Source organism: Elephantulus edwardii, unplaced genomic scaffold, assembly GCF_000299155.1.
Source record: "Elephantulus edwardii isolate Elephantulus edwardi_28Jun2011 unplaced genomic scaffold, EleEdw1.0 scaffold00026, whole genome shotgun sequence".
NCBI lineage: Eukaryota > Metazoa > Chordata > Mammalia > Macroscelidea > Macroscelididae > Elephantulus > Elephantulus edwardii.
Genome location: NW_006399776.1, coordinates 7,686,467 through 7,707,873, shown reverse-complemented (window position 1 = coordinate 7,707,873; position 21,407 = coordinate 7,686,467). Strand labels below are relative to the sequence as shown.

The following is a 21,407-nucleotide window of genomic DNA, read 5'->3' as shown; positions in this document are numbered from 1 at the left end:
TAAATCTGAACATTCAGATTAAGACAGACTAGGAAGAAGGATTGGCCACCCACTTCTGAAATAGCAGGCCTCTGAAAACCCTATGCACAACAGAACACACACAGACTAACAGAAAGGGCAACCTAGGTAGAACTATCAAGTATGGAAATACCTTGATATAGTTTACAAAAAAATGTATAATGTCAGAAAATAAAGAAAAATGCATTCAGTGACTAACCCCATTACTGGCATTACAGGCAGAGGTTGTTGTGCTGATTGTTGTTGTTGTTGTTGTTGTTGTTGTTGTTGTTTTTGACTGCAGATGAGTCGCACACAACTTTATGAACAAATTACCTGAGGTCTCTCTAGATCTAGTGTTTCTCCAAGTTCACAGTTTCCAGAGACACGTGGTTTAGGATGTGGATGCCACTCTTGCTTTCAAACCTGTCTTTAAACTGGGAGCTCCACCAAACACTGTTCACCATGGGCAGCCATTACAGCATTTGAGACCCCAGTGGTACAAGATTCAGTGCCACAACAAACCCAGAGTGACTCAGCACAGTAAATTGACAGAAGAGTGCTGTACTACTTAGAAGAATGTTCCTCAAAAATATAGTGAAAAGGGATTAAAATATAATCCCTAAAGCCCAACTTTTAAATACAAGGGCCCTCCAGGAGGTCTTGTTGGCTCTAAAAAAGAGGCTTAAATAGAAAGCAACCAAACATTGCACAATGACCCTCGATCAAAACAAGAGAGCCCATCATACAGAGTCCAGCCACTTCACCCAGTCTCCAAAATGGAGACAAAGGCTTGGCCTTAAATGCAAGTGTCCTCCTGGAGGTCTTGTTGACTCTAAACAAGAGGCTTAAATAAAAACCACCAAATATTCCACACAGATCCTCAACCAAAACAAGAGCACCATTGTGCAGAGTCCAGCCACTTCATCCAAATCCAAAATGGAAGACAAGGGCATGGCTTATATGTTGTTGTTGTTGTCAAGTGCCATGTAGTACTGACCCTATAAACAAAAGACTTTAACCTTGTTCTACAACTATTGTCCTTCTCTAAGTTCATAGAGCTTCCACAGCAATGTTCAGGAAGTGAATATCACTCCTGCTTCCAAGCCTGTCTTAATCTGTGAACTCTACCAAACTTTGTCAATCATGTATAACCATTATGGCACTTGACAGACCAATGGCACAACGTTCAGGATTACAGCAATCCAAAGGTACCTCAATACAGAGAAATGACAGAACAGTGCTGTACCACTTAGGAGTGTTCATTTCAAAAACAATTAAAACCAAGCCCCAGAGCCTGCAGCTTCAGGGCCCAAATGAATTTTAAAAGGTCACAAGCCCGTTACCCATCAGGCTCTCAGCGGTTCCCAACAGGAGGCTTCCAGCCAGCCAACCAAAAAAATCCAGAACCTGCCCCCCGCATAGTACTGTGATAATCAATGTATACTCACTTTTGTAATTATACAGAATAATCCTCTAAGGGTCAATAATGAATCAATCCAGAATAAAGTTGAAAATTTCAGTAAAAATAAATTTGTAAAAGTATTTCTTTACATAATTTTTTTTTTGTTTTATACTGGTTTACTTACAAGGTCTGTACCCATTGTTTTTCATACTAGGTCTTTCCAATTTCCTTAATCCACCCCTGCCTCCACCCATCAAACTGTTCAACCCTATGAATAACCCCCTGCCCATCCTCACCCCTTTATTCCTACTCTCCACCCCTTGAGTCCTCATATGCATCTTACTAAGTATCTATTTCTACAATAATGATCTTATACAGTATTTGTCCTTATGGGACGGAGTTCACTTAGCATAATGCTCTTCAGTCCCTCTCAAGTTAGGTAGTAATTTACAAAATCATTGCTCCTACATGCTGCATAGTATTCCATCATGTGAATACCATAATTTCTCAATCCGTTCTATTGTGGTTGGACATTTTGGCTGTTTCCATGTTCTTGCAATGGTGAATAATGCTGCTATGAACAAGTTTCCATTTGTGCCTCAGTTCTCATTCTCTCGGGATATACTCCAAGCAGTGGAATAGCTGGGTCATAGGAAATTTCAATGTTCAGATTTTTTAAGAAATGCCAAACTGCCTTCCAGAGTGGTATATACCACTTTACAATCCACCAACACTATATAAGTGTTCCTATCTCACCACAGCCTCTCCAACATTTATTAGCTGTCCTGCTAAATTTTGCCACTGCTATTAGAGTGAGATGGTAACTCATTGTGGTTTTGATTTGCATCTCTATTATTGCCAGTGATTTGGAGCATTTCTTCATGTGTTTATTGGCCATTCAAATAGCTTCCTCTGTGAAAAGTCTTTCCATGTCTTTTCCCTATTTTGTAGTTGTGTTATCAGTCTTTTTCTTGTGGAGGCCAAATAGTATTCTATAAACTTTTGTTATGAGACCCTTGTCTGAAATGGTATTGCCAAATATTTTTTTCCCTGCCAGTATGTTTTCTTTTTATTCTGTTGGAAAATGTTTTGATGTGCACAGAATACTGTCCTATCATCTTTAAAATTATTAACAATGTATTCCGATGGTCTATAACATGATTAAAATCAAAAGTAGGACATGTAGTGGTCATAAAACATTAGCCTCTACATACCTCAGAACTGGAAATTCCAGAGTCTTCATCATCCAAGTCCTTCAAAAGTTCAGCCAGTCTTTTCTTCTCTTTATCAATCATAGCCACTGTGTTCCCTGAGTCTTTGGCCAACTATAAAATTAACAGAAAGCATCAGGCATTCAAAGTAATTCATAGTTTAGGAAAACAAAAATGGCACCTTAGGTTTCTACAGTACAGACACACTAAGGTAAGATTTATAAAGCAGGCATTTTACATGTACTAAGAAATTTTATTTTGTATTAATCTTTTCACATGGGTATATTTCTCAAGCAAATATATTACTGTTTATAAGAAGTTGTTATGTTTTCACCATTTAACAAACATTTTATTATAGATATAGATAACTGTAACATAAGCAGTTGTAAAATGTCTTTATGTATATATTAATATCACTATATCACTGCAAAAGTATATTTCTTGAGTCATTTGAAAGGAATCCTTTTGCCACTTTCTGTGTGGTATATCCAGGAAGCTCTGGTGGCCTAGTGCTAAAAATTTGTGCTGCAATCCCAAAGGCACACTGGTCAAATCCACCAGCTGGAAGAAGTATGGACTGTCCTCTCCTATGAGATTAACTGCATCTGAAAACCCTCTGGAAGGTCAGTTATAAGTCGGTTCCAACTTGATGGTGCACAACAACAACAACATGCCACATATATCAATTACACAGATACACCAGAGGTTTAAACAACTATCCAGCTACTGATGAAAGGAGAAAGGAAAATCTATTGTAGAGCTTCTGTCTGTATCAGTGGTAGGAAGGGCTCATCAAAAACTTATATGTAGGAAACTTCGGCTCTTGAAAAATGAAACAGTAAATCAACAGGCATGGTTCAGTACAAAGACAAGAAAGGGATCAGGGTGGAAAGAAGTGTCCTGGGCAAAAGTCATCCAAAAGCTGAGCAGAGAAAAACTGAGAGTCCTCAGAGACTAGTACTGGCAAGAGAAGGCTGACTCATTAATTCAGTCAGCCTGAAAATGATGTGTTGTTTGTGGAAAAGATGTCATATTTTAACAGGGAGAAATGATTTCATGCTCTCTTCTTGCTAATGCTTCATTCACACTCACTAGTGAAGCTTTCTAACAACGTAAGTGCACAGGGGGTTTTTAGCTTTAAGGCTCCAGAGTTAGTAGGCTATACTGCCAACCCAAAGGCCTCTGGTTAGAATCTCCCCTCATGCAATTTGGTTCTTTGTTGGTATGTGCCAAGTAAATTATGACTCAGAGAGACCCTATGGACAACCGATCTGAACCCTGTCCCATCCTGTACCATCTTCATCATCACTGACATAGTCAAATTTATTGCTGCCATCATTGTGTCAAACCACATCATTGAGGGTCCTCCTCTCTTCTGTTGACCTTTCACCTTTTCAAGTATGAGGTCTCTTTTCAAGGAATAGCTTCTCCACACAATATGCCCAAAGTATGTGAGATAAAACTCCTCTATCCTGGCTTCCAAAAAGCATTCTGGCCACACTTTCTCCAAGACATTTCTGTTTGTTCTTTTGACGGTCCATGGGATATTCACAGGATACTCTTCTACAACACCACAACTCAAAGGCATCAATTCTTCTTCTGTCATCTTTACTCATAGTCCAGCATAGATGCATTGTTGTTATTGTTGTTATACGTCATCAAGTCGCTTGCGACTCATAGCGATCCTATGTACAACAGCCCTAAACTCCGCTCTGTCCTGTGCCAATCACACTGTCTCCGACACTCCCATCGCAATTATCCCAGTCACTGAATCAATCCACCTCATAGACGGCCTTCCTCTCCTGCGCTGTCCCTTCACCCTCCTAAGCATGATGTCCTTCTCCAAGGACCTGTCTCTCCTCACAACATGTCCAAAGTATGTCAGATGGAGCCTCAGAATCCTTGCCTCCAAGGAACCACCCGGTTTAACCCTTTCCAGGACAAATCTGTTTGTTTTCCTAGCAGTCCATGGTATTCTCAATACTCTTCTCCAGCACCACAGCTCAAAGGCATCAATTCTCCTTCTATCCTCCTTGGCCATTGTCCAACTCTCTGATGCATAACAGGTGATTGCGAAGACCATGGCCTGTATCAGACGCACCTTAGTTTCCAGAGAGACACCATTGCTCTTCAGCACTTTGGAGAGGTCCCTAACAGCAGACTTTCCCATGGCAATGCACCTTTTAATTTCCTGGCTGCTGGTGCCAAGACTGTTGACTGTGGAGCCAAGCAAGCTAAAGCTGTGTACAATCTCAATCTCTTCACCATCCATCCTGGTGCTGCCAATTGGTCCAGTGGTGAGAATCTTTGTCTTCTTGACATTGAGCCTCAATCCATATTGGAGGCTGCAGTCCTTGACACTCTGCAGCAGGCGCTTCAGGTCCTCCTCAGTTTCAGCAAGCAGGGTTGTGTCATCCACATAACGCAGATTGTTGATAAATAGTCCACCAATAGATGCATAGGTAGTGATAAAAAAGACCATGGCCTGAATGAGGCAAATCTTGGTCTTTAAGCTGACATCATTGCTTCTCAGTACTTTGGAAAGGTCCCTGACTGCAGACTTTCTGAACGCTGTAGTTTGATTTCTTAAATGCTATTGCCAAGGATGTTAATTGTGGATCCAAGTAAAATTAAATAGTTGACAATTTCAACCTTTTTTTCCATTTACCGTAATGTTGCTTATTGGCCAAGTGGTAAAGATTTTGTCTTTTTGATATTAAGATGAAATCTATTTTGAAGGATGAAGTCTTTGATCTTCTATTGGAAGTATTTCAAATCCTACTCGCTTTCAGCAAGCAAAGTGTGTCATTTGAATGATGCAGGTTGTTAATGAGCCTCCCTCCTATCCTAATACCATATTCTTCTTGATAGAGTTCTGCTTCTTGAGTTATTTGTTTGGTACGCAGATTGACTAAGTGTGGAGAAAGGATATAACCCTGAAACACACCTTTATTTTAAACCAGGCTGTGTTCCCTCGCTCTGTTCGTACAGCAGGATCTTGATCTGGGTACAGGTATTGCATGAGCATAACTTCTCAAACCCACTGGAGGAACAGCTATGAGCTGATTCCAACTCAATGGCACATTAGACAACACTACTCAATGACACATTTAACAACAGCAAATTAAAATTACCCAAATAAAAGACTTGCCTAGTCAGAATCTATCCTGAGGACGAGCTGAGTCAGGCCGCAGCACCTGCCAAACCAGCTCTTCAGCAGAACGCTCAGCACAGAAGGGCTGGCGGGAGGCACACGGGGCAGTCAGCCGCTGATCTCGTCAGCTCAAACTGCTCTGCCACATTTAAATTTCCAAAGTCAACAGCTTTAAAAATCAACCTCATTCCTTGTATACCCCTATTAACATACAATATAAAATCTGGAATCATTGTCCAGGGATATTATCTATACAAACATTTTATAAATTCTAAGCTCCAGATTGCTACCTAAGTAGTTAATTTCTTAAGATACAAACAGCACATTAGCAAAGGGGTAAAATAAAGTAAGATAGAATAGAATAGACAATGCATCAAATGCGACATGTTAATGTCACTAGTTCGCAAAGCTTTTCAGTTATGCGTACTATTTTGCATGTATTGTGGTGAAAACAAAAATATCTCAATAAGTACAACTCAATGAGTCACACATTGTAGCTTCTGAATGTCTGAGTACATACCTCAATGTTCCTCTTAATGAAATCCTGGTTATGTTTTCCCCTGAGTCCAGTGTTTTCTGAACTTGAGAGAGGTTTCTTATCTGATTTGATCAGTGAATTATTTCCTTCCACATCATTGGTAAAACCTAATATTTAAAAAGTAAGTTCAAAATGTTTTTATAATTTCCAATTATGTTAAAATCCATCTCAGAGGATATGCAAGTATATACTAAAATAAATAAAGAATAAATAGCTTCTGAATTTCATAACCAGAAATCTAATAGAAATGGAGACTTAATCTTAGAAAAATGTGCTACCATAACTTCCCGTAACATACTCATAAAGTTTTTTTCTTTATTAGCATGTATCAAACTTCTTGTGGTTGATTCCTTGGAAAAAATATGAAAAGAACTTCAAGTGACACCTATAAATTAGAAGTCCTTTATGATATGGGGATTTTAAAATAGATTTTATTTTCATCTTATATAAAACAAAACTTTCTAAAGGAAAGTATTCTTTCATTGTTGATACTAAAATTAGTGTTATAGAAAAGAATGTGTATGCATAATTGAATGAAAAATTAATTTGTTTTGTAATTGTCACTCAAACTACCATTTTAAAAAAAGATAAAAACCTCCCTAAAGACTGGCATTTCTTCCCACATGTATTTGCTTCACTTAACAACAAACTTTTTGCTCAAATATGTCTTTTAAGCAAGAACTAGGATAAATCTCTTGGGTTGTTACATTCTATTTGTGTAATTTGTATAGATTCCCATTCAGTGTGGCAGTTTTTCCTAAAACTTTGGTTAAACAGTTGAGTAAACCTCTGAGATTTTCAGTCCTTGAGTAATCAAATACCAGGTTCTTTTAGATTCTAATTTCCCTTAACTAAGTACACTGTGTTTATCCTTGCAACACTGAAAACTTTTAAAACTAGTCTATAAAAGTTTCAAAAATATACATAAAAAGGATGAGTTCCCTTAAGTCACAAAAGGAGTCTATCCTATATAATGGAATAAATTGCCACATTAAAATCCAAGAGGGAAAAAACACCAGCCAGTAGCTCAATCCAGAGAAGGTTTACATATGAGTTACCTTTGTTTTGTTGGAAAGATTACATCAAGAAAAAGAATCAAGAGACATTGTCCATTGGTGTATTTATTTATAGCTAATTATCAAAGAGGCAATGATGATTTAGTCATTAAATAACTTGTGATGACAACAGCGAGCTTAAAAAAAAAAGGATGACCTCTGTATTTAAATTATTTTCCAACACTCTAAAAAAAGTTCTTTTACTCAAAGGTAAATTATGAGTTTCTAGGGGAAAGAACAAATCAATTAGGCACACAGTTTGAATCCACCAGCTGCTCCATGGAAGAAGGATGAGCAATCCTCTCCCGTGTAATTACTGCCTCTGAAAACCAGCTGGAGGGTCAACTAAAGGTCAGTTCTGACTCGATGGTACACAACAATATACATAATAGGTACACATCAACAACAACAATATACATAATAGGTACACATCAACAACAACAATATATATAATATGTACACATCAACAACAACATACAGAATAGGGAGTTAGGCTGTGGAGTGTGGCAACTTGAATCAGCTCCTAGTGACAGATGGGAAATCTTAGACTGTAACTAACAGTCTCAGAAATCCAATGGGGGATCAGTTTTGGGTCAGCACCAACTTGACAGCAATGAATTTTGAGTTTTATTCATAATTATTTTTAAAATTAAATAATAGCTAAAATGTAGTTACTTTTCTGATGAGTAGCCACCTTAGATATACAAAATGCATCTAAGATATAGAACATATTATCTTTCCCCCATAATTAAGTTCTGTAGTCTTTTAAACTTAAATAAGGCTTATTCATTCAGTTGAAATTTTATATATTTTCAAATAACAATATAACTGAAATTAAATGCAACTATTTAATTTTTTATGAAGTTTCCTTCAAATACACTTTTAATAACTTGTAAAGAAAAAAGTATTGGATTACCTGGCCAGAATTCTCTCTCTAGAAATGTCCTCTCTCTCCTAATTTAGATAATAAGGCAGCAGAAGCTGACATATTCTTAGTATGACCCCAAACGTTTGCTGGGTTGTTTAGAGTAGTAGTTTGGACCAGGGATAGACACATGATCCAAATTAGATCAGTTAGTCTCCCCTAGAATTTTGGAATAAGTTTCCCTTTTAATGACTAACCATAGCATATTTTCTTGGTAAAAAAAAAAAAAAAAGCTACATACAGCTATCATTCTTTCAGTAAATAGTTTTGTTGTTCAAGGAAAAGTTTCTGTTACTTGGTTACTTGCAGTCAAATTTTTCAAACTCCTTATTATAAAAAAATTGATATCTCAAAGGAAGGCAGAATGGCATCATGAACTCCTAAAACTTAGCTTCAACAATGATGAAACCATGGCCAATAGTGTTTCATCTAGAAGCCCACCCATTTCTAGATCAAATTATATAAAATAATTTAATCTCTGGCTATTTTTCACAGATAGTATACACACACATATCAAAGCATACCTTGGTCAGTATCCCTTATATGGTTTTCATACTCCTCTACAATGACCTGAGTGTGAAATACTGGAGAAAAGCTTTCTTCATCTTCATAGCAAGAATGATCTATTGATTTTAAAAAAAACCAGATGTTCAATACCAACACACATAAAACAAATAAATTATGTATACAATGGTTGTAAAGTTTTCTTTTATATATTAGACCCAATATTTCTTAACCTCTTCCATGCACACAAGTTTCTTAAGACAATGTCACTTCCAAATCGAAATGACAGTTACTTCAGTATGCATGAGACACCCAAATAAACAACAAAGTCACAATAGTCACGCTGTATTTCTCTAGAATTCAAGGGCAAAGAGGGTATATAATGGAATGTTAAAATATCACACATTTAACTCCCCAAAGATAATACATCCAAATTCCAATGCACATTTAAGTAACTGTAATTGTGTTTTGCTGTTTTATTTCAGAGCCTCAATGTAAACACTGTCAGATTTCAAACAGATGATCAGTCACTGACATAGAAGACTATTTTAAAAAGAAAGTTTTGGAGACTTTCAGCAGTTAAATTATCCTTCTGTGAAGGCTGATTTCATCAAGTGTATAGGAAATTGTGGGATTTTTTCTTTTTCCAAGTTTCACTGAAATTTATTTTTTTATTTAGGGAAATCGTATTTGGTATTTATCACCATCAAGTGGGAAATGACTCAGCTAATTTCAGAGGCTGGAAAATCACACCAGAGGAGAGTGTCCTTCTTTCTGCCTTGGAGCAGATGGTACAGTGCAACTCTTCACTGAGCAGGGCACCAGAGATCCCTATTTTGTTGCTAGCTGACTTAATTATTTGAAAATAACTTCAATAGGTTTTTTAAACTATATATCTATATCCATATCTATATACTTAACATGATAGAATCTACCAGGTTGTGACACAGAAATATTTTGCCTCAGAAAACATGACTAGATTTTAAAATGTTGCAGGAGCCATGACTTACGGAAGCACATCCTCTAAGGTGAAGTACAGCGTTGTGTCGCCAATCGAAGTTCAAATCCTTCAGCTGCCCCATGGGAAAAAGATTGGCCATCTCTTCTCGTGTGATTTATTGCCTCTGAAAATCTACTGGAGGGTCAGCAATGAGTCAGTTCTGACTTGATGGGACGTAACGACAAAGAGGATTCTGACAAAGGATATGTTTATCCTCAATACACAAACATCACTAAATTTAAAATGCAGAACTTGTGATATAAATAAAAGTTTCTCAATTCTGTTTTCCTCATTTAGGGAGCATCTAGATTCACAAAGTGCTAAGGGAAAAAACACACCCAGCTTCAAACATATTCTCAGTGCACTACCGTCCTATCAATATCAACTCATAGCAACCCCTCACTGAGTTTTTCTGAGGCTGTAAATCTTCACAGGTGGAGACTGCCCATTGTTTCTTGCAGCCTCTGGTGGTTTCCAATCACCTGAGGCACATTCCTTTTTGTTTAACAGCACAACATGTTCCTGACCGTACCAGCTCCTAAACATATTCTATCAACAACAACCCACTGTCACTGAGGCAGAACCGACTCAGAGTTGGCCCTTCAGTTTTCATAGTGTTTTCAGAGACTGTAAACTGCACAGGAGGAGACTGCCCATCTTTCTCCCTTGGAGCAGCTGGTTGGTTCAAAGCTCGTGCCTTTGGGCTAGCAAAGCAACTCTTTACCCACTGGACCACAGAGACTCTTTTCTTAGCCTTTAAAGAGGACACAGATAATTATTCTGGAATGAGAGAAACTGTCAGTATGATGCCTAAGGAGTGTGAGCATTCACAGCCATCACTTTTATTTATCTGATTGGAGACAAAGGAAACCATCATCTCCTCACATCATAACTGGTGCCAGAAACAACACATCACTTCCCAGGGAGGACTAGGGAATCAAGCAAAGGACGATGATGGGATACATACATAATTTCAGATTTTCTTTAAAAAAAATCAAAGAAGCCCAATTTTCAGGCTGGAGCCTCCTGGCTGCAGGTGACCACATGGACTTGAGTCCATGTCACCAGGACCTCTATTTATAATTATAACTCAATAACATTTGGCTATTTATTTTCTGTAAATCATTCAAGACACATCCAGGCAAGTTCCCCAGCTCCCCAGGCAAACCTGAGGGTGAGCCGCCCCTCCCTAGGCTTGTCTGGGATTTGTAATCCGCTCTCCACTATATTCTTCCTGAAGGCAAACTGCTGTTCTCTGAGCCTGCCCAGACTTGCTAAGCACAGCCACATGGTAAATTTTATGGTCAGAGAGAACGCAACTGGCATCAGAACTCATGTCAAAACTCAAAATGGAGTTAGGGTTCCTGGTACCAACCTCACCCTCCCACAAAGCAAGTGCCCTAGAAGCTAAATTCTAATACTCATCACAAAGGAATCTTTGTACAATCTCTGATGGCAATTAAATGCAACCCTTGACATGGGCATTTCTTTTGTTACAACAGTATAGTCCTAGTGGTACAGTGCTTAATGTATTGGGTGTTAACCGAAACAGGTTGGCAATTCAAATCCACCAGGCATTTAGTGGAATAAAAATGGGCAGTCTCCTCCATAAACATTGACAGCCTTGGAAACATGATGGAGGGTTTCTATGATTAGAATTGACCCAACGACAGTGGGTTGGGGTTGGGTTTTATAACAATATTAGAATAAAAAAAAATAGTATTAGAAGGAGCCCTAGGTGACTTAGTGAATTAAGTGTTGAGCTGCTAATTGCAACAGCAGTAGCTCAAACCCACCAGCTCTTATAAAAAAGGAGTTTCTGTAAAGAAAGAGGTTTCCTCAGTGGAAACCCTATGAGCACTTCTACTTTGTCCCATAGTTGGAATTCAGCAGATAGCAGCAAGTTGGATAAGAGTTAAAGCTCAGAGGACTGCGCACAGAATATAAAGTTTTATAGCCTCTGCGAAAATTCTCTAGGGCAGATCCACTCTGACCTTTGGGGCCACTATAAGGCAGAAATAGTTGGATGGCACAGAGAGCTGTAGTGGCCTAGTGTCAAGAAGCTGCACTGTAACCCCAGAGGTACACAGACTGAATCCACCAGATTTTCTTCTGGAGAAGGAGGGGTAATCTCCTGCTGTACTAGTCAGATCCAATTTGATGGTACACACACCAAAAAAAAATACTAAAATAAAATTTAAAGAAATAGTTGGATGGCAATGGGTTTGGTCACAAGTCAGAGAACGGGGCACAGAGCTTTAACAAGAACTCTTGTAGATGAAGGTTATGTTATTGAAGGAGTTTTGTGCCATCTGGAGAGAGAACAAAAGCCCATCCCAGGTAAAGAGGAGGATCTAGAAGAGCATGAGAAAGGGTCAATTTAAAGCAGACACAAGTGCCCTATATGAGGCTGCTCTGAGACACTTCCTCATGGAGGCAAAATTTTGCAGTTGAAAAAGTTTAAGGAAAACCAGGGCAGGCTAGGCTCTGCCCCCCTGTACACTCTGGGAAGGAGGGGTCTGAACAGAGGGCTCCACACCTTCCCAGGACAGCTACAGCACTGATGCATGTTTACAGGGAGATCAGATCAAAATCAGTCACCATCAAGTTAATTCTTACTCATACCAACACCATACACACACAAAATTCCCCATAGCTGCCTGGCATGAAGATGATCCAGGAGTTCCCAGAAACTCTGGTAAACCAGAAGCTCCTGATGAGGGGGTTAGAGAAGAGTATGTTATCAGCAAATGCCGAAAGGCAAAATAGAAACAACACAAGTCGACAAATGCCCAAGCAAGTTTATAGCATCAAAGCAGGACAAGATACTTCTATGACAAAAGGAAGGATCAGAGGAGAGGATGCTAGGCCCGTTCCAGCCCAGGTACCACTCTGAGAAAAGGAAGGGAGAAAAGCAGAGGATAGAAAGAAACCTTGAATAACCAAACAGTTACCTAAAAGGAACTGAGTTGACTTGAAAGGTATTCAGATTTAAACTAGAAATTATCTATCTTGAATGTTTTCCCTATTTCTACAGAACAGAAATAAAAGTATAGAAGTGAATTCATAAACTGGGTTCAGGTGTAGAAATAACTCTGTATATCTGAGTGGCAGAATATAATTTTAAGCCCACTAGATGAGTATCTATTGCCAGAATCTAAGACCAATTACCATTAACGAATAATGGAAAAGGGATAGAGAAGAAGAGTCAAGGACCAGGTAAGACTGCTGATGAAGCAAGGTAAACTTGGTTCCCCACCTTCCTGTCCCATGACTTAATATGAAAGGAAGAGACCACATAGAAAACCAATGAACTACAAATGAACTACAAACTTCAATGTAAGATGTGAAATCATAGAACAGCAAAAGAAACAGTAGAGAACATAGCTACATGACCTTGGGTTTGGTGGAAAGTTCTCAGATAGAATCGTGTTAACAGTGCACACTCTAGAACTGATGATATTAAAAGGGCACTTTTATTCCTCTGTAGTCTTCCTCCCAAGAACATATAATCCCAATCTACCATGAGAGCAAACATCAGTCAAAGCCCAAATAAGAGGCATTCCCCAAGAGACCTAACAAGTCCTCCTCAAAATTGCCAAATTCATCAGAAATAAGTTAGAAACTGTCACAGAAAAAAAGAACCTACAGAGACATAACAACTGAGTGTAACATGGTTCCCTGGATGAGCGCCTGGAACAGGAAGGGGGCACAGGGCACAAACCAAAGAAAGGTGAAGCAAGTATGCACTGCAGTTAGTAATAATGAGTCACCCTCACTAATTGCAGCAAATGAATCATACTAAAGTAAAATGTTAATAAGAGGGGAAATTGGATATTCAGGGCATGAGAGGTGTGCCATCTTTGTAATGTTTCTGTATATCTAAAATAAAGAACTTAATTTTTAAAAGTGTATTTAAAAAGAGAGATAAAATATCAAATTGGAAGAAAGGGAGTATATAATACAAAGGAAGATTATTATAAAGAACACTATGTAAAATGTTATGCTAATAAAATGTTAAATCTCAGTGAAATGGATACTTCTCAGTGATACAATAGATATACTGCCAAAACCGAAATGGAATCATAAATATAAAAGAAGTTAAGAGTCAGAGAATTGCCTCCAAAAAAAGTATTTAAACCAGATGGCTTTTCCAGTGATATCTTTCAAATTTTAAGGGAACAGATAATCCCCATGTTGTATAAATTGTTCCAAAGCACAAAAACAAGGGCACATCAATCCCCATTAATTTTATGAAGCTAAGCTAGCTCAACAAAGCAGATACATCATAAACATTTCTAACATTTACCTCCACCCACAATATCATATACATATATGCACACACATAGAACACACTCAGCTAATCTAACTGCTAAATGCAGATGCAAAATATCTGAATAAAATTCAGCCTGACTTGCACTAAGTTATAAGAATAATCCTAAGAAGTCTTGATCTAAGAATTAAAGACTAGTTTCCAAAGAATACATTCAGATGGTCAACAAACACTAGATATTTTAGAGATATAAGTCTAAGCACAATTACCTTATTACCTGGCAAAGATATTACCTTACCCTGGCAAAGTTCAGTAAGACCACGAACAACAAATGGTGGCAAGGCTGTGAAGCTGTATTAATAGGAGCCCTCATATACTGCTGGTGGGAATGTAAGATGTTGAAACCACTATGAAAAGCAGTTTGGAGCTCCCTTCAAAAGTTGGGAACAGAAATACCATTTGATCCAACAAAACCAGAACTGGATATTATCCCAAAGAAACAGATGCCATGACACACACGGAGATGTGCATACCCATGCTCACTGCAGCATTATTTACAATAGCAAAGAAAAGGAAACCAAGGGTATATCAGTGGATGAATGGATAAAAGAAACAATGGTATATTCACACAATAGCGTACTATGAAACACTAAAAAATTCATAAAACACTGTGTGGCATCTAGAGAAGTAGTCACAAAAGAGCAAATATTATATAAAATCACTGTTACAAAAAGCAAAGGAAAGGTTCACACACATGCACATGTGAATAAATTACTGATTTAGTACTCAAAATCAATAAATTAAAAAATAGATTCGTATTCAAGACTAAGTATTTGTAGTTCTCAGAGTAAGAGTGATTACTGACTCAACAGTACATAACAACAACTGAAATAGAGACAAAAATTAGCACTCTTCCCAGGAGATCACTTTCTAGACTTAAAAGACCTAAAGATAATTAGAATTAATAATTTATTTAACTGCCAGCACAACTCATTTAAAGTAGGATGGAAACCATGCAAGCTATAGGACAATGGGATGGCTTATACAGAAGCTGAAAGAAAACAATTGTCAGCCAAGGACCCTATACTCAGCAAAGCTCTCTATCAACTATGAAGGAAATCAGATCTTTCGTAGAAAAGAAAGAACTTAAGGAATTTGTAACAAGAAAAACTACAAGAAACTACAAAACTTCAAGAAATTTCAAGTGAAGTCCTTTACACAGAGACACGAAAGGAAACAGAAATGATAGAAAAAGAAACATAGCAAAATGGCAACGACAAACGAGGCCTGATCATAATCACACTTAATGTGAATAGATTAAACATGTCAATTAAGAGAAAAAGAGTAGCAGAATGAGTGAAAATTCATAAATGAGATATAATACAGTGTGATAGAAGAAAACACAGACCAACGCGGGTTAGAGGAGTTGACAAGCAAATGGAACTTTTTCAGGTAAAGGCTATTTATTCAAAAACTCTGGTATGTAAGGCAAAGAGAGAAACCAGATGAAGCCTGCTTGAAAAAGCTAAGGAAAGCCTTTTTTCTTTGTATATTTGGTTGATTGTTAATTGGATAAATGGCTCTTTGTTTCTGTTTTATGACTTGAAGATGTGGATGTTGTAAACTGAAGGGAAGGGGGCAGAGGGAAATAGAGAGCCTGCCTGTGTGACAGAATAATTAGTAGAGAAGGAACAGGGTGAAAGGGATAAGATGTCATTGACTTTTCCCTTGAAGCTCCATCTAAGAGGCTAGAGCAGGATGGAAGCACACATTTAAGACTACGAATAAAGGGAAAGCACCTGGAAACAACACTGACCCAACAGATCCATCCTCATCAGAAAATAAGACCTGGAGCAAAGGAGAGGGTGGGACAGCCACTTTAAGGATGAATGATGTTAAAGATTTAAAAATACTAATGGAATGATAACAGAAGCATGAAAAGAAGATCGCTGGAATGCACAGTCATTGCATCAAAAAATAATTTCTTGATGTTCTACCATTTCAGAAGGCAGCATGTGATTAAGAATTACTGGTCCTTAATCGCATGCTACCTTGAACCATGAAGAATGAAGCCCAAGCCTTACCAAAGGCATTGGTAAAAAAAAAAAAATGCTTCAAATATTGACAAAATAACAACTTAAATATTTTAAACAAATGCAACCCTGGATGGGCTCACTCATTTAGACCAAGAAATTTAGGAGACAGCCATTTATTTGGCCAATCAACTAAAGAGATCCACATCTGTGGCCACTCCATTCCAAAGAAAGGTGATTCAACAGAATTTGGAAATTATAGAATGATATTTTTCATTCCACACACAATTAAAATTTTGCTGAACATAATCTCAAAACAGTAGAGTAATAAGTACATGTAGAAATGTTTGAAACGCAAGACATTTTTCAGAGAGGACATGGGGCAAGGGGATATCACTGCTGAAGTCAGATTAATCTTGGCTGAAAGCAGAGGATATTTACCTGTGTTTTATAGACTAAACTAGCTATGGATAACATTTCAAAGAATGGGGATTCCATAAAACTTAATAGTGCTCACAAAGAACTTGTACATAGAGCAAGAAGTAGTCATTCAAATAGATCAAAGGGGTACTGCACAGTTTAAAATCAGGAGAAGTGCGGGGCATGGTTTTATCTTTTCACTATAACTATTCACTGTGTATGATGAGCAAATAACCCAAGAAGATGGACTAAATGAAGGAAAATATTGTATCAGAATACGAGGAAGGCTCACCAACAACTTGTGTAGTACAGATAACACAATTTTGCTTGCTGGAGGTGAAGAGATCTTGATGTATTACTACTGATGAAACTCAAAGACTACATAGCACTAGAGCCTACAATATGGACTGCACCACAACACAAAAAGAAGAGCAAAAAGTCCTCTCAACTGGACCAATAAAAACATCAGGATAAACAGAGGAAAGAGTGAAGTTATCAAGGATTTCATTTTACTTGGATCCACAATCAACACTAATGGAGTAGCAGTCAAGAAGCCAAATGATCGACAGTACTGGGAAAATCTGTTCCCTATGATCTCTATAAAGTGCTACAGAGCAAGAGTGTCACTGTGAGAGCTAAATTATGCCTGATCCAAGTCATACATAGACTCGAATGCATGTGTAAGGTGCACAAGGAATAAAAAATAAAGACTTCATAACTTTAACTTGTGGTGTTGAGACAGAATACTGAATCATATACTGCCAAAAAGCATCTCTCATATAGTCTGGTAACATTAGCAGTAGGGGCTAGTCACTGGAGAAAGGCACTATGCTCGATAAAGTCAAGGGCCAAAGAGAAAAACCCTCAACAGGATAGACCGGTACTGTGGTTTTAGCAAAGCACTTGAGCACTGCAGAGATTATGATGCAAAGGAACAGGCAGTATATTGTTTCATTCTATTTTACATAAAGTCCTTAGGAGTCAGGCTGATTCCGTGGCACCTAAGAACAACAAAAACTTGCTGAATGTGGAAAACACCTAACAACAACAAAATCTTGCTGAAAGCTAAAGGAAATGTCTCTGGGTTACAGAGAGTTTTGATTGCTATAAAATTCTTCTAGAAATAAATGTCTAAGAGAGACTTTCAAAATATTTTGGAGATCTCTAGAAAGTACATTACTTTTAACAGTCTCAGGAGTTAAGCCAGAATTATTACCTCTGGATTGTAAAATTGAAATGTGGTATAAATCAATTTAACGTGTTTTTTGGTTTTCTCTCAGAGTCAAGGCTACATTTGTGTTCAGTACACAAAAATAAAAACTAAATATACAACCTAGCAAGAACTGTCTTGTCATTTATTTGCTGTTGGTCATTTATATTTTAGAAGGGAGCTGGTATAGATTTATGTTGCAGAGAATGAGGAGGACTGAAATTACCAAATAACTACTCAATTACCAAAAAAAAAGGTCCCTAAAGTAAGCTCTTACAGAAGATGTTAAGGAAAATTGACTAGAGTATAAAAAAGAAAATACTCATATTCATAACTGTTCTACTTATTTAAAGGGAAACAAAAGTGGAAAGTAAATTTTGGTATATTTACAATTATCTTTAAAGTTCAAGTCCAAACAGGTTCTGTTAAAATATACTTACAGCATAGTGTATAACATGTCCAGTTATTAATGAAAAGGTTGGCAATTCAGACTCACCAGCTGTTCCACAAGCGAAATATGGACAGCTTCCTCTGACAAAGATTTATAGCCTTAAAAATCTCATAGAGTGCAAGAACATAGAAACAGTCCAAATGTTCAAATACAATTGAATAGATTGGGAAATTGTGGTACATTCACACAACGGAATACTACATAGCACTCAGGAGCAACAATGTGAAAAAACAAATACTCCACAACTTGGGAGAGATTGGAGAGCATTATGCCGAGTTAATTGACTCAGTCTCATAAGAACAATTAATGCTTAAGACCATTTTATAAAAATAGAAGGAAAACTAGTAAACTAGTAGAACGATACATAACTAGTAAAAGGGGTAAGTATGTATAGAGGATGAAAGAGGGTAAGGGATGGAAGCAGAGAGGTGAGGATGGGCAGGGGAGAATCACAGGGCCGCACAATTTGGTGGGTTAAGGGAAGGGGCAAGAAAAAGAGAAAAATGTGGTGAGGGCCTGAAAAAAACAGGGGAATGGTGGCATAATCCTATGGTGATTAATTTTATAAAACATAATTATATGTGAGTGTATGAAACAGTATCATTGAAGGAAAGTGAGAAACACAATGTATATTTTGAAAATAACAATACATTTGAATGCAATGAATACATGACTATACGAAAATATATAAATGCATATTTTTAATGAGAAAAATAAAATATATATTAAAGTTTAAAAAAAAATCTGGTGGAAGATAGCAATGAGTTACATTGGACTGGCCAGTGGGTTTAGGCTGGTGTTTGGTATTTCAACTAGATGCTGCCACCTACTGGACAATTTACAAGGTATTTGGTTTTTTCCTGGGAGCAAAAACACTATATGCAACTACAAAGAAATGCACAGTTACATATGTTAAAATACAATTATTAAAAAAATTTATGACAAATCTTTGTTTTACTTTAGTAAGCATTATTGAAACTTTTTTATTTTAAAGTGCACAGCTGTGTATAAACTCGATCATTTGTTTAAAATTTTATTTTTCATTAAGTCAAATGGCTAAAAATAGGATAAATTAGGGATGGATTTTTTTTCCCACAGCTTGAAATGAGACATCTTGTGGAAGAATCTGCGGCATTTAGGGATCTGTCTGCATACAATGGTCGTGGGAGCTCTGGTGGCACAGTGGTAAGAAGCTGCACCGCAATCCCGATGGTACGCGTTTTGAATCCACCAGCTGCTCGGTGAGAAAAGGCTGGACAATCTCCTCCAGTTCAGTTAACTGCCTCTTGAAAACCCACCGGAAGGTCAGCTATAGGTCAGTTCTGACTCGATGGTAGACAGCAACAACAAGAGAGGCATAGAACACATAATGCAAATGAAGATAAAGACAAGCTTTGCCTATTTATTCTTTTTCTTTGCCCTGTCCCCTCCAACCATGGGCAAATAAAATAAAGATCCTTGAAGCATATACTTAAACTCAATGTCATCTATATATAATCCTGCCCAATGTGGTCAGTTATTTATTTCTCCTCAAAAAGAGCTAAACTCCCAAAGAGAAAAACATCATTGAATTGGAATTTTGGTTTAATCTAAATATTCTATTACTCAAAGATGAAAAAAAAATTAATTCCATCACAATCTTACCAGCAGTTTCTTCTGATGCTGCAGTCAGAGCCAAAAACATTTTTGTATTTTCCATCTCTTCATTACTTTGCCAAGTTGCACCAGTTTTTGCAGACTAATGAAAAAGAGAGTAAAGTTTAGTTATGAGGAAAAAGGCAGCTATTTTAATAGTTGGGGGTTTTTAAAATATTTTAACATGGCTTTCACCAGCATTTACACAACAAAGATGTTGCAGGCCATTGTGATTCTTTTAATTAGAAAGTATATTAACAAGAGTCCAGAATGAAGGTTGCACAGTGGAGTGTACTCAGGGTGGGTGGATTGTATACCAATGAAGGAATTTTTCTTTTACTTTTCAAGGAGAGGCACGAACTGGGGGGAAGAGGTGGGCAGGGAGAAAAGTGCAACAATGAATGAATGGAAATCCAAAATCTCTGTAAATGTTTATTAAAATTGATTTTAAAAAAAGAAAAGAAATAATAATAATAATGTGTATTTAATGTCCTGTTCAAGCAACAGTCTTTCCATTGGTATTTCCAAGTAGAGTCATAGAATATATAAATCATCATATGATAATTATCTTGCTTAAAGTTTACTAAATTAGTATATCTACTTTATAACTGATTTATAAACTAAAGGCATACGTCAAACTGATTTTAGAAAACCTTCACCAGTACTGTATATTATTACATTTACATTTATGATTCCTCCTTGCAAGCAAGTTGACAGATTTAAAGAGGCCTGTTATTTCAGAAGTGGATGGCCAATCCTTTTTCCTAGCCTGTCTTCATTGGGAGCTCCACTACAACCTGTCCATCATGGGTGACGTGACCCCTCTGGCATGGGAAACACTGGTGACACAGCTTTTTTAGCATCATGGCAACCTCCAAGTGCTCCTTGGAGGCAAGAATGATGAGGCTTCATCTCTCATAGTTTGGACATGTTGTAGGAAAGGCTATTTCTCGGAGAGGTAATAACATCATGCATGGGAATGTAGAGAAGCAGCAAAGGAGAGAAAGACCTTTAGCCAGGTGGGCTGACATAGTAACTGTGGCCATGGGCTTGGGTGTGTCAGATATTGTAAGGATGGCATGGGATAGGACAGGGTTCAGATCAGTGGTTGATAATGTCGCTGTGAGTCATACTCTACTAGATAGCACATAACTTCCAAACTAGTAAAAACTTGCTTTAAGATTGAATAAAATGAAAGGCTATTTTTCTCCTTAAATTAACATAAATTGTTCCTTTCATTTAAAGCACTGTAACATCAGTGTTGCTTTCTTCCTATCCCAATTTCTAATAAGTCAGAACCAAATCATGGGTGATCCTGAAACTGCACCGAAGAGTGCCTATCATTCTCCTTTCGAGCAGCTGGTGGGTTCAAACTGCCTGCATTTGGGCTAGGAGCGCAACACCTTACCCACTAAATCACCAAGACTCCCTACCCAAATGGTCTCCCTAACATATAGTTTTCATTCTTTTTTTTTAATATTTTTTTTAATTGGGAAAAACGTATTGGGGGTACAAGGAGGTGAGTGTTGGGGGCAGAAGGGTGAGGATGGGCCAGGATGCAGTTGCAGAGCTGCACAGTTTGGTCGGTGGGGGGAG

At 37.6% G+C, this 21,407-nt stretch overlaps 1 protein-coding gene across 1 annotated transcript in view; it reads right to left on the bottom strand.

Annotated features, from left to right (window-relative positions):
* FSIP1 (fibrous sheath interacting protein 1) overlaps positions 1-21,407 on the bottom strand; it is a 186,668-nt gene that overhangs the window by 157,158 nt on the left and 8,103 nt on the right. Inside the window, exons 4-7 of the mRNA XM_006883029.1 lie at positions 19,821-19,914; positions 8,810-8,908; positions 6,288-6,412; positions 2,617-2,727 (exon numbers count right to left, since the gene is read on the bottom strand). Of these exons, the coding sequence (XP_006883091.1) occupies positions 2,617-2,727; positions 6,288-6,412; positions 8,810-8,908; positions 19,821-19,914 (429 nt within the window). The remainder of the gene's footprint in view (positions 1-2,616; positions 2,728-6,287; positions 6,413-8,809; positions 8,909-19,820; positions 19,915-21,407) is intronic.